Raw genomic sequence first — 14,751 nt, forward strand, 5'->3', positions numbered from 1 at the left:
GTTCTCCTAACGGTATTAAGCGCGAAAACGTATATGTTATTAAGAAACATTGTCAGCCCTAGCAAATTATTTTCCAAAACGTATGATGAACTTATCGACGCCTTAACTCAACATTATCAACCAAAACCCGCGGTAACTGTGGAAAGAAGTAAATTTGATTCAAGAAATAGAAAACCCAATGAAACGATTGGAGAATATATTGCCGAACTAAAACGTTTAAGCGAATTTTGTCAATTCAATCAAAATTTAGAAGATCGGTTAAAGGATAGACTCGTTTGCGGTGTCAATAACGACACAATGCAGCAACGTTTGTTTGCGGAACCAAACCTTACCTATGTTAAGGCCGTGGAAATCTTAACTAACATGGAGGCAGCTACGCGCAATCAATTAGAGCTGAAGGGTCACAAACCAGAGGCACCAACAATCAACTATGTATCAACACAAAAAGGAGCTAATGAGATAAACCGCTCAAAGAACACGCGACGTCCACAAAATAATAATCAAACCCGGAATGGACAAAGTTATCAACAACATAACCACAACCAATACCCACATCAATCATTCCATCAAGGGAATCCCACAAACTATCAATCAAGAGGTCAACCAATACGCTTCAATAATCAACCGCGACATCCTAGTTCTACAAACAATAACACGCATCAATTTCGAAATTATACAAGACAAGCTATGACGAACAATGTATCTGACTCAACCAGGATATCTTCAACACGTGAACAGCGTTTACCTTCTTACCAACGAATTTCACCATGTATAAGATGCAACAATTTTGGTCATTTAGAATACCAATGTGCACACATTCATGCCACATGTCAGTATTGTGGTAAGAGAGGCCATTTAGAAAGAGCTTGTCTCAAAAAACAATTTGATAACAAAGGGTCAAGGTCAACACATCAACAAAACAATTCACGAGTCAATCATTTAGAAGCCCCATCGGAAATCGAACGAGGAGCATCTCACGATGACTTCCTAGCCGAATATAATCTAATTGCTAGTCTAGATGCTCTGGAGGCAAATCATGGAACCCAGAATGAAAATCCTCCTAGCAACTGTCATCAGAGTTTGCCACCGGCAATCAAGGTCCAGTGCAAAATTAATGGATTTGACGTATCCCTTCAATTAGACACTGGTTCAGCAACCACGCTTTTATCAGAGCAGACTGCTCACGGGATAATCGACCTTAACGACTTGAAGCCATTTTCCGTTAACTTGAATTCCTTCACGGGTCATAAAGTTCTTAACATTTTGGGTGAAACCGAAGTAACGGTTACATATAACGGAATGTCCTGCAAATTACCAGTACTGGTCTACCATGGTAGGGGACCAGATCTTTGCGGTCGCACGTGGATCTACTCCACATTGAATATCCTTCCGAACCCTCAGGCAACTACATCAACTACATCAATCAACACGTTAGAACCAAAGGATGCAGCGTCAAAAATAAATCGACTATTGGAAAAACACGCGGAAGTCTTTGCACCGGGGTTAGGACATTTAAAAGGATTTCAAGCTCATATCAGCCTCAAACCAGACGCTGAGCCAAAATTTTGCAAGGCACGTTCCATACCTTACTCCCTGAAAAGCAAAGTAGAGCAAGAATTGGATCGTTTAGAGGCTAACGGCATTATCTCAAGTGTTGCGCATTCCGATTATGCCTCACCCATAGTACCAGTAGTGAAACCTGACGGTTCGATTCGCATCTGTGGCGATTACAAAACTACCATCAATCCTGCTATCAATATCGATACATATCCGCTACCAAAAGCCGAGGACATTTTTACCACACTTGCTGGCAGTAAATACTTCTCAAAAATAGACTTGAAAGAAGCTTATAATCAAATTGAACTAGATGAAGCATCTCGCAAACTCACTGTAATCAATACGCCAAAAGGCCTGTATCAATATAACCGTTTACCCTACGGCGTTTCTTCAGCCTCGGCGATTTTTCAACGAGCGATGGAAACCATTTTGAGAGGACTACCTGATGTTACCCCTTTTCAAGATGACACGCTCATTGGCGGAAAAGATGTTGATCATAATCTACACCGTCTCGATAAAGTATTGAGCATCTTTCAAGAGAACGGACTGAAATTACGGAAAGAAAAATGCGCCTTTCTTCAAAAATCTATCCATTTTTTGGGTTATTTGTTGGACGCTGAAGGGTTACACCCACACCCTTCCAAATTAGCCGCGATCAAAGAAGCACCTCCGCCAAACAATGTCGAAGAACTCAGAGCATATTTAGGCCTGCTCAATTACTATGGCAGATTCCTTCCAAACAACTCGACTAGGCTCGACCCCCTACATCAGTTATTACATAAAGACGTACCATGGAGATGGACAGAACGGGAAAGTCTAGCATTCCAAGACGCAAAAGACACCTTAACCGAATCGAATATTTTGGCCCACTATGATGTCAACAAGGAAGTGTATTTGGCATGCGACGCTTCGCCTGTCGGCGTGGGCGCCGTGTTGTCACACTATCACCAGGGCGTGGAACAGCCCATTTGCTTTGCTTCGCGAAGTTTAACCAAACCAGAACGCAATTATTCGCAAATAGAAAAAGAGGCATTGGCCATAATTTTTGGAGTTACCAAATTTCGTGAATACCTTCTGGGCAGGCACTTCACGCTTATAACAGACCACCAACCACTGGTGTCAATCTTTTCGGAACAGAAACCAGTGCCACAAATGGCAGCCGCGCGATTACAGCGCTGGGCTTTAACATTGGCGGCATACTCCTACACCATTAAATTTAAAAAAGGTTGCGACAATTCAAATGCAGACGCCCTCAGTCGTCTTCCTTTATCAATATCAGATACAACAAAAACTCCACTTCCTACAGAATACGTTCTCCTACTATCCGAGCTAAGCAAAGGCCCTATCACGGCCCATCACATCGAACGGGCAACCGTAGATGATCCTCTGTTGGCGACGGTCAAACGCTATTTAATAACCAGATGGCCTGCCAAAGTTAAGCCTGAACTGACACCTTACAAAAACAGCAAAGATGAACTCTCAAACCTACGTGGCATTCTTTTAAGAGGCAATCGCGTCATTATACCAACTATATATCGAAAGCCAATATTGGAAGACTTACATAGCTCCCATCAAGGAATAGTTCAAATGAAGGCAATTGCTCGTGCCAAAATTTGGTGGCCAAACATCGATTCTGATATCGAAAACGTTTCCCGACTTTGCAAGATTTGCCAAGAGAACATGCCCATGCCCGCACGACAATATCAACCATGGCCAGTCGTCAATAAACCTTGGTACCGTGTGCATGCCGATTTTGCTGGCCCGATCGAGAACAAATTCATTTTTCTAATGGTCGATTCATACTCCAAATGGATTGAACTAAAAGTTACGTCGTCCACGTCCACCGACACGATCATTCCTATCATCCGTGAGAACATAGCGCGTTATGGTCTAATGGCTGTATTGGTTACTGACAACGGCCCATGTTTCACCAGCGCCGCATTTCAAGAATTCGTCGGAAGTCAAGGGATCAATCATATTCGCACGGCACCGTATCACCCGGCAAGCAACGGTCAGGCCGAACGTAGCGTCCGCTCGGTGAAATCGCTATTGAAAAAGCTTTCGGGTGGCTTATCTCCAGAAGTTGACATTCTGAATTCAGGCCTACGCATGTTCCCAGCCGGCCCTCTGGAGACACGTCTCACTCGCATATTAATCAACCACCGACGCAGCCCCACTGCTAACGGTAAAACACCGGCCGAAATGATGTTTGGTCGACCGCTTATCACCAGCTTGGATTTACTTCATCCCGACCATCGTCTACCTCTGATGGAGTCATCAATTCACACCCTTTCGCGTCATTTCCAGCTCAACGACTTTGTTTATGCTGCCAATTTCGGTAAAGGCCCTAAATGGCTCGAAGGTCACATTGTGCGTATCGTCGGGAATCTGATGTTCGAGATTGACACCCCTTTCGGCCGTATTCGTCGACACCTCAATCAACTTCGCAAACGCTTACCAAGTCACCGCTCCCACAACCCCGACGTTTCCACTGACCAGACTACCGCCTCACCGGTTCCACTTCATTGGTCGTTTTTCGACACTCCTGCGTCCCCGCCTCTCACCGCCGCCCCACCACCTGCTCAGCGCCCTGCGTCTCCTCAGGTTATTCCACCGCTGCGCCGCTCAACGCGCCTGCGTCACGCACCACAACGTCTCTTGGCACTCATGTAACCCTGGAACTTTTTTTTTGTTGTTTTTTTTTTACACGGGGATATTGTCATGTATACATTCTACTCGTTGTACATTCACTCCGAAAAATATATATTCACTCTGTTTCCCATTCTCATGCCATACAACCATAAATTCTTGATTCTGAGAAAAAGGACAATAAGAAAGAGCGGGAAAAAAGAGAGAGCTCAGTAGAAAGACGGGCGCGGTTCACGAAACACCTCTGTCAATGTAACCATATTGAAGTTCACATTAAAGCTCAAATTAAGTTTCTTTAATTACGTGTTAAGTCAATCTCATCAAGAACAAACATAACACCTTTGAACCACTAGCAGACCATTAAATCAGAATGTAGAACATAGGATCTGGTTGGACTCGCGACGGGATAATTGTCAAAACTGCTTTCAGACTTATTTCACAAAAGATTATTTTTAAGAAATTATGTCCCACTCACCAGAGCTCACTCGATCTGTGCTCGGCGCCAACAGCTTGTTTCGTTGAAGTCTTTAAGCAATCTTAGCAATCGTTTTAAAAAACTTCGCTCAATTCCTTGTTGGGCTCTCGGAAAAAAATGGGAGCACAGAAAGTTTTTTAACGTTAAACTCGCGATCTAAATGAAATTCTGAAATTAAATAGAATCATTTTCAATTTCACACTGGAAGAAAATAGTTATTTCAGCGTAGATATCTCGTAAACTATGAAGTGTTCATACTGTACATTATTTCCATCGATAGTTGAGTTTGACGAATGAAATGTGTAAAATTGACTCAACAACTTTCTACTGTAGTATATCACGACAATAATCCCAACTCCATAGTTTTTAAGCTTTTGTCAGGCTTTAAGCTGCATTGTATCTAATTTTTCAGGAACAAGTGGCTTTTTAATAATCATACAACAGGGGATCCGCAACGGTTTTCAGAAATATTATTTGAATTACAAATAAATTTTGGTGAGCATGTGCTTGTAATAAATAAATAAAACCGTAATTTTGCTTAAACGTTTTCATTTGTATGTAATTATGTATCATGTTGCCCCCCAAAGGTTAGGTAACTTTCTTCAATTGAAATTACCATCTGAAAACTGATATCATTTAAGCAGATTTTATAAATTTTAATCTTCGTAAAAATTCATTTACAATAAAACAATAAAAACAGAATATCAAGAAAACAATTTACATAATTTCAGAATTAACTTGTAATGAAGATTGGACAATGGTATCATCCATTACAACTCCGTGATAGTTTTCAATCATTTTAAAAATTAAAATAAATATAGATTTCTTGTAATCTACCTGAAATGAAAAGCTGATAAACTTTTCGGGTTATAATCAATGTCGGGCGCAATTTTTATCACACCAAGAACAAAATGTTGCCCGAAATAGTGCGTGCAACGGAAAGGTTATTAGGAATTTGTCAAAACAACATCGTTTCATTCAATAGCGAAATCTCAATTTATTTCGATTTTTACAATGATTGGAAATTTTTCATTATACAAATAGGTCTTACAATAAAAACATTCCTTGATTTTACTCTTTACAAGTCCTTCAAATCCATTCTATTCGTCCATGTGCTTTCTACGTTGGTGTGATGTTACACCTTCGCAATGTTAATACTTTAATTGTTTTTAACCACTATGAACGCGTTTATGAGAGGCCAAATGACACTTCCGCGTGCTGGCATATTCACACTCGCCACATTTGAATGGTTTTTCACTACCACCACTGTGAGTACGTCGATGTACCATCAAATTCCTCTTATACGTACATTTATAGTCACACTGATCACATTTTAAAGGTTTTTTACCAATGTGAATGCGCTTATGTGTCATCAAAGCAGTCTTCTGTCTGCTGGCATAGTCACACTGATCACATTTGAATGGTTTTTTGCCAGTGTGAATGCGCTGATGGTCAATCAATCGACTCTTGCGTGTGCCAGCATAGTCACAGTGATCACATTTAAAGGGTTTTTCGTCACTATGAATGCGCTGATGTACGGTTAACTGGCTTTTAATTATGGAGGCATAGTCGCACTGATTACATTTGAAGGGTTTTTCATTACCGTGAATACGTTTATGTAAAATCAAACCACCTTGCTGCGTACATTTATAGCCACACTGATCACATTTAAAGGGCTTTTCACCACTGTGAACGCGTTGATGGTTAATAAGGTCACGCTTGTTCTTGCTGGAATAGTCACACTGATCACATTTGAAGATTTTTTCAGAACTGTGAACGCGTTTATGTTTAATCAAACAATTCTTTCTCGCGCTAGCATATTCACACTGATCACCTTTGAATTGTTTTCCATCACTGTGAAAGCGTTTATGTTTGATCAAATAATTCTTGCTCGCGCTAGCATATTCACACTGATCACATTTGAATGGTTTTCCATCACTGTGAAAGCGTTTATGTTTAATCAAAAAATTCTTGCTCGCGCTAGCATATTCACACTGATCGCATTTGAAGGGCTTTCCATCACTGTGAAGGCGTTGATGTTTGATCAAATCACGCTTCTGCTTGCTGCCGTAGTCACACTGATCACATTTGAAGTGTTTTCCACCAATGTGTTTACGTCGTTGATGTCTGAACAAATTACTTTTGTGTGAAGTGGAAAATTTACACTGATCACATTCGAAGCTTTGTTCTCTAGCACGAATTTTAGAGCGATGTTCTACACCTCTTTTATCTTCAATATTTTGATTTTTCTTGGATTTATCTACACAAAGCAAAAACTACATTTCATTCAGGAAATGTAACATCTGGAAAACATAGATTCGACACAAGGAAACCGCCATGATTCTATGAGATGTTAGTACAGGAAAAATAGGTTTTAACCCGCAACAAATTGAAACAAAGCTGAAAATTTCAGATCTTATAGATTTTTGGGCGCTCTTTAACGTGGTGTGGTCTCCCACACTCTCCCATTGGAGGAATTTGCGCCATATTGGAAAATGGCGGACAAAATCGAGAAAACGTTTAATAACTCCGGTTCTATTTAACCGAATAACACGTAATTAGGCTTCAATTGTAGATCACCTTCAAACACATAATTCATCTCTTAAGATATGTTGCCCTACAACTAACCGGAAGTTCACAATCTGACCCTGAAGATTAGCCTCATGTAAAAATGGGAATTTAAAGCATTTTATGGTTTCTATATTCAGAATACATTTCCAAAATCGAGAAAAAGTTTAATAACTCTGGTTCTACTAACCCGATTAACAAGTTATTAGGCTTCAATTGTAGATTACTTTCAAACACATAATTCATCCTATAAGATATGTTGTCCTAGAACTAACCGGAAGTTCACAATCCAGCCCGGAAGGTAAGGCAAATCTAATTTTTGAGTATTTCGAAACGGTTTCAAGCGAAATAAATGCAAAGCGGGTTTTTAACCTAAAATATATTATTGCCATTATATTTTTGCCTCTTTAAGTGATGACGTCACGGAGAGATATTATACTGGACGTGTGTGTGGGGGGAGGGGGGTGTCGGGGTGGGTGTGTGTGTGTGTGTGTCGGTCACCCGGTTCGCAGTTGGCAAATCGGAGCAAACGTGTTCGCAGTTAGTAATTTTTGGCTTCTACTCCCAACGTTAGGATCAAGAAGTGCGTGGCGATAGGGTTACGAAAAACGTCTAGCCTCCCAATTGCAGGGCTTCAACCAAAGGTTCATGCAATTGCGGATTTCTTATCATTTATTGAGAATCAATCGCCTTATATACCCTAAATTTCCAAAAATTGTTAAAGAGGCATACGCTTGAATTCAAACGTCAACAATAGCTGTATGTTTAAAATTATTTTAGGAATTAAGTTTCTTAAAACAACTTCAGTAGAATAACGTTAAACTACTGACGACTAAAGTAATTAATATAAATTATATTTTCTTAATTATTTAAGAATAACCTCTTAATTGCGTCTCGTATCGGAGAGGTTTATTTTGGTTTACCAACTTGTATATTAGTATATTTCAGAGCTGTGCTAATTAGCTGACAACTAATTGAATTAGAATTAGCAATTAGGGAAATATTTATGAACTAATTAATTAGCCAATTACCAATTAGACATAGAAACTAATTCAATTCAATTAGAAATTAGGCATTTATTTATCAAACTAATTAATTAGAATTACTAATTTCTAATTAATTACTTGTCTAATTAAGGTAAAAAAGAGACCATAAGTAAACATAAAAGTTTAAAAGTGCCCATGGATTTAGTACTTTGGTAATGCAAAGTTTAATGTTTTAATGCCATTGAAAAACGGGTACGGAAGCCATGAATTATTCTCGAAAAATGAGACAAGCCTCGAGCCTTCCGTCATGTTAAAATTTGTCTCATTTCTTCATTTTCTTGCCACAGTTCCTATAATGGTCTCCTGAGTAGTAAATACATGCGCACTGCTATTAATTCGAGTAGGTAAAACAGTCGAAATTTCGAAATGGGGCAGTTGCGAACTACGAAATTTTCTACTAGTACTAGTCAAGAAGTTATATCTAGTATCTCAGAGAGAAGGTATAAATTCGTCAGATTTCCAGCTTTATCTCCAGTCCAAACGTAGGTCCGGAGTTAATCCCCGTCTCTAAATTACAACCAGCATCTCATTAGTTCTTGAAAACTCACGTCAGCGCGACGACGCCAGTGACAAATTACAGTCATATATTTTCCGACTGAGGAGAGGCGAAATAGCCCGGCGCCTCCTTTTACGTCCCCCTTGTATTTTGAAAGGGGGACTGAGACTATGGCGCGCGAATACAAAGGCATCTTATACCTTCTCTCTGAGATACTGATATAACTTCTTGTACTAGTATTCTCTCATGTTTGAGGAGCTGAAAAATTTAGAGTAGCACTAAGGTTTCCTCATCGATATAATAAGGCTTTTTCATATTCAAATAGATGAATCAAGAGTTAATTCCTCGATTTTTTTACAACAAATTGGCGTAAAAGATTAATTGAAAATTCAATTGGCTAATTAGTTAATCCTAAATCTAATTAAATTTTAATTAGATAATTACCTTTCCGATTCATACTAATTAATTAGAATTACTTCTCAATTAGCACTAAGGTAATTTAAATTCAATTACCATTTTCAATTAGTAAATTTTGCTAATTAATTAGAAATTCAATTAGCTAACTAATTAATTAGCACAGCTCTGGTATATTTATCAATATTGGTTAAGCTTAAGTTTAATCATAGTCCTCTACTTGAGGTTGAGCCTCAAAATCTCAATGTTCATTTGAACAAGATACTCCCTTGCATTGTCTACAAATTGAAGAACAGACTGGACCAGTTTTACCGCATTCACATTTCAAGTCACAGACTTCCTTGCATTTACGAGGGATCATCTGCAGAAGCTCAGCTGGAGCAGGTTGTAGAGTGGTAACGATTGGTTTGAGTTCAGATTCTACCTGTCTCCAACCCCATTCTCTAGCATAGGCTGCTTTCAAGCCACGTTTGAACTCGGTGATAAACTCTTATTTGAATGCTGCTTTGCTGCCGCACTTGTTGGTGGAAGAGAAGCTAATTCAAAAGCTCAATTCCATAATCTTCAATTAAAGTATACACTTGGTTATGTCAACTTTGTTTCACACGCTTTAACTCAACTTTAGCCGTATTGACAAGTGTGGGCGAACAATGGTATATATTAAAACATTAAGTTTTATGATGGTACAAAGGCTGTTTTACCTTCTCCCGTACTATACATTATAGCTCTTGTCAGAAAAGAAACAAAATTTGTCAGTAATAGGAACTATATGTTTAATTTTGGAAACGTATTCTGAAAATAGAAACCATAAAATGCTTTAAATTCCAATTTTTACATGAGGCTAATCTTCAGGGTCAGATTGTGAACTTCCGGTTAGTTGTAGGGCAAAATATCATAAGAGATGAATTATGTGTTTGAAGGTGATCTACAATTGAAGCCTAATTACGTGTTAATCGGTTAAGTAGAACCGGAGTTATTAAACGTTTTCTCGATTTTGTCCGCCATTTTCCAATATGGCGCAAATTCCTAAAATGGGAGAGTGTGGGAGACCGCACCACGTTAAAGAGCGCCCAAAAATCTATAAGATCTGAAATTTTCAGCTTTGTTTCAATTTATTGCGGGTTAAAACCTATTTTTCCTGTACTATATAATGCTGAAAATGAAGGGTATTAAAACTTTCTAACATTTTAACTCAAAAATCTGACAGAAACAAGTGGTTGAAAGGATTATGCACCCAGCAAGTGTCTTGGGGAGACCTACAATATTTCTACATAAAACAAAATTTACGCACCAGGCTGCTTGTGGTTCCGGTCCTCAGTAGGGACTCCTTTCGAACTACACAGATAAATTATGTTAAAAAAAAAACACGTGTAAACAACAAAATCAATACACCCTTTTTTCTCTTGCAATACCTTTCATTTTGAGATTGAGGTGGTTGCTGTTCCGCAACTGGTAGGGATAATGCTTCGCTATCTGGCTCTGAATCATTATCAACTGGTTCAACTTTTGGCTCTGAATCAAAATCAACTGGTTCAACTTTCACTGATACATTGTTAACCTTTTCAATTTCTCCATTCTTCTCCTAATTTTTGAAACAATTAAAAATTATTAAAGAATATTGCTAATACTTAACCTCATATTTCCGTTTTCATCAAATGAACAATGTCGCGTACCTTGAGACTTATGACTTTGTTTTTCAATTCTTCTCTGGCCTTATTGAGCCTGTCAATTTTATCTCGTTGTTCATTAATAGTTAATGCATTTTCCATTCTCTCCTTTCTGACGTTTGAAATTAAAACGTCAAACTAAAAAATTAAAATAAGATTTTATTAATACAGCTGATTTCCATGGGACTTTCAGGACAAACAAGAGAGAGGGGAAACCAATGTCCTTTAAAGAACATTTATAATCCTCATTTTTAATGATGCTTAAAACAAGGGCCCTTCATCCTCTAAACTTCTAGCCAATGAGAGTGAAATTTTTCATTGGCAGGACATTTACAAAAGTTCAATGCTCATCAGCCATTTAATGGCTGATGAGCATTGAACTCCAGACAATGGCGAAAGCACCCCTCGTTTCGTTTTTCCCATCAGATTTCCTTGCAATGCTTTTTCTATGGAAATAATATTTTGTAAGCGTTCTTGTTTTGTTAATTGTTACCTTGTTCCTCAGTTTCTTCATTTTATCATCTTTGCATAAGAAACCATCATTCTCATCCATTTCCTAAAATTTTCATTGTAATTTTAAACTTCACGCGGTAGAACAATATTTTCTCATTTACCTCTCTTTGAATATCCCTTTGAAAATCGACCAAATTCATATAGGCTTTGCGTAAATACAGTTTATGGCGACACATTTCTTCCCTAGAATTAAACTTTGAATGAAGACGTGGAACATTCTTTGAAAAATATGCAAAGGAATTGAGAAAAATGAATTTCTAATTAATTTAGAGATCTTTATTTCAAGTTTAGTTTCAATGATTTCGCGACTTATAATTTCATCTTTGATTCTGGTTTCGCGAGAAGCGTACGAGATATCACGTATTTGGTTGTTAGAATTAGCTCCCATAGTAACTGTCTTTTTTCAATCAACTCAAGATTTGGAAATATTTTCCAAAATATATTAATTGGCTAAAGATTCCCTTTTTGTACAATAAAGTATGCACAAAGCAAATCCTTTCTTGATTCTCTGGCCCATTTGGCCTTTCTAAGATAGATGGGCCAAAAAATTTAATCCAGTTTTACATTGTGTTTGGTTATTTAGGCAGGATTAGATCAACTTGGGTTAGGTTTTGCTAGCACAGTTCCCTTAAACCTCTTGAGGTATTCTTCAAATTTCCGAAACATTTTTATTACTTACCAGCTTAAAGGTTTCATCGTAACAACACAATCTTTCAATGAATCCATCCTACTTGTCCTCTTTTACCCGTCAAAAAAGCTGATTAAACCAATCATTCAAGGCTAAAAGTCAAGCCCTTTATCGTCTAACTGAAAAGTTTTCTTGTTACTAGTAACTAATGACTTTTGCTCTTGTTGGAGAAAGAGTTTCTTCTCTTATTAATAGTATTTCTAGTGCTAAGGATTAATAATTTTAGTAATACACATTTAAGGGCTTCTGTCTACGATGTTCGTTATCTCGTTGACCGGCGACCGCTTTTCGCGCCAGAATAAGAATGACTAGCAGACAGCCTGAGACGGTCCTAAGTTTCCCAGCTTAGGGCTTGGAGGTAGTAATATTTTTGTTATTGGAGTGGCATTTAGAAAATACAATTCTTATCTGAGTTATCTCTAGAGCTAGACTCAGGACCATTCTAATGTCTATGGCTACTGCGCCATCCGCCATTGATTTAGTGGCGTCTGCTAAATCTAACCTCTTACCCCTTATCTCTTTCGGCGTGTGAGAATTCAACCAATCACGTAGTGGTGAGTGGTTCGATTTAGCAGACACCACTAAACCAATGGCGGGTAGCGCAGCAGTCCTTCATTGTTTTTAAGACTAATTAAATGCTAATTATCATACTGTAATAAGAGATAATTTTGTCATTTTTAATATTTTACCATATATATATATTTAGAAAAATACCGTTCTTTTAAAGGGATAGAATCAATCTTTTGACCACTAATGAAAAGCTTTCATTTTTTTAAATCAGATAGAACCTAAAATTACGTTTTCAAAAATATATATATAATGATAGTTTTAATAACTTAACTATTTTTAATTAGTTTTTAAAAGTATTAGTTTTCGGCACCGCTGCGATCACTGCCCCCTCTACAGTCGTTTGGCAAAAACACGAGCGAAACACCTACATTACCCCCGCTACCCTCCTCTCACACGGAAATATGGTAGATTTACTCCTAAAAGTAGTTTTCATACTATTCTGCATTTTCGCGGATTTCGCCACATTAATATTTTTCATTTCGATACGGATGCTTTGAGAGTTATAAAGGAAGGTAAATAGTTTCACTGTAATTTTGGTGTTCAAAGTAGTAGTTTTACAAGGTTTAATTACAAATAAAAATGTGTTGAAGCTTAGATTAGAGCCATTAGGCTAAAATAAAGCCATACCATTATTATATATGGAGCTAAGCCTTTGCCAAAATAGCGTAAAAATGTGGTGTTTTGGACATTACCTGTGACAATTTTGACAAATCGCTATCATTCTTACTCTACAACGTAACCAAGAGTTACGAGAACAAAGGATAATAAATATGAAAATTGAGAATTATGTTTACAAACGTCTCAAATATTCAAAAAGTAACAAAAATCGTACTGCAGAAGCTAAAGTCGGTGGAAGCATTCCAGTTTTTTCCCGACCAATAGGATCGCATCCCGTTGTGACGAAACAACGGGGATAAACAAATTGGCGGGTGCCCATGTATAGTTTAAATTTTTAAACTTATAACGTTCTTTTTCCGTAATTAAAATCTTTTTTCAGACTTTTCACGTACACCACATAATTTTAGGCATACTTTTTTATATGTAACCAAATGCAGTTTATACTAGATGAAAAAACTTGGTTCTATCCCTTTAAGGAATAATGTTATGTTACCTCCAATTTTCCTTTAAGTACTCCAACTTAACTTTAAGAAATTCTCCTACAACTTTAATGAATAATTTGCCTTAAAATAGTTCATCGTGGTTCTATGGTAGAGTGTATGAATTTTAAAACTACTTAGTTTAAGAATACCCACTACGTCAATAAATTAGAAATGTATGCAAAGTCATGAAGCTGTTTTGTTGGATCAGATATAAAATCGCGGGTTTAACTTCCTTTACACCGGCTTAAGTCTCACCTGGTCACCTTCCAAAAGGTGCCAAGCATATGTATTCTAGGAGAGCGATAGCTCTCTTAGATAAGACCTCATACCGACTTTAATGTATAAGGATGGTTTTTTGATTGGTTATAACTTTTTTTGTATCGTATTAACTGCTTTGAAAAAATTCCACAGAACTACAATTCGGGCCCTCAATATGTGGTTAAAATTTCAAAAAGATCCACTCATTAGTTTATTTTATAAAAAATAAAGTTGCTAAGGGTGGTTTTCATTTGCATAAAATGATTCAGCCCTTTTGGTGAAAAAGTTAAATTTTCCCATAGAAATAACATGGAGTTTTTTTCAAATTTAGCCATTTTGTCGCAACCCTTTTGAAATGAAATATTCGTTTGTTACGTTTGGGAACGGTTTTATATCAAAATTTAAACCTTTTTCTAGGACCATTTTTAAGGTTTTTGAGAAAAATTAATTTTAAGTATGTTTAATTTTAAATTTTAAAAACTACCCCAATCTGCGATATTTTAGCATTTATACACTGTTTTATTAGGAAATATCAGCGAGACCAATGTTGGCATTTTTTAACGTATAGTTGCCTCATAATAATCCGATTGTTTCTTCTTAATGCCTTTTGGTTGGAATGGCCTATCGATAGTGAGATAAGACGGCTTTAATATTGCTGCAGTGACGTTGACGCGGCCGCTACAGCGACGCCATCAAAACACACGGGTCTAAATTGTCGCGGATATAGTCAATTTCAAACTAGCTTAATGG

General features: G+C 37.5%; 2 protein-coding genes across 2 annotated transcripts in view; one reads left to right on the forward strand and one right to left on the reverse strand.

The window, feature by feature from the left end:
- Positions 1 to 14,751, forward strand: part of LOC149621160 (sodium-dependent multivitamin transporter-like) — a 141,643-nt gene that overhangs the window by 59,344 nt on the left and 67,548 nt on the right. The window lies entirely within an intron of this gene.
- On the reverse strand, positions 5,314 to 12,336 carry LOC149621164 (uncharacterized). The gene is made up of 7 exons (XM_089855765.1): positions 12,065 to 12,336; positions 11,487 to 11,568; positions 11,366 to 11,428; positions 10,879 to 11,010; positions 10,618 to 10,787; positions 10,497 to 10,540; positions 5,314 to 6,941 (listed from the first exon to the last, which is right to left on the reverse strand). The coding sequence occupies exons 1-7, from the start codon at positions 12,109 to 12,111 to the stop codon at positions 5,851 to 5,853; spliced, it is 1,629 nt and encodes a 542-aa protein (XP_089711891.1). The 5' UTR covers positions 12,112 to 12,336; the 3' UTR covers positions 5,314 to 5,850.

The sequence above is a fragment of the Phalangium opilio genome, unplaced genomic scaffold (assembly GCF_054372755.1).
Source record: "Phalangium opilio isolate 3A_F unplaced genomic scaffold, DU_Popi_V2 ptg000209l_1, whole genome shotgun sequence".
Classification (NCBI taxonomy): domain Eukaryota; kingdom Metazoa; phylum Arthropoda; class Arachnida; order Opiliones; family Phalangiidae; genus Phalangium; species Phalangium opilio.

What these genes read in the sequence shown, in the direction of transcription:
- LOC149621164 (XM_089855765.1), bottom strand. Translation starts at nt 12,111, where the DNA reads ATGGATTCATTGAAAGATTGTGTTGTTACGATGAAACCTTTAAGCTG. An exon ending in AAAGGGATATTCAAAGAGAG is followed by an intron (nt 11,429 to 11,486) that starts GTAAATGAGAAA and finishes TGAAAATTTTAG; the next exon opens with GAAATGGATGAGAATGATGG. An exon ending in TGAAGAAACTGAGGAACAAG is followed by an intron (nt 11,011 to 11,365) that starts GTAACAATTAAC and finishes TTAATTTTTTAG; the next exon opens with TTTGACGTTTTAATTTCAAA.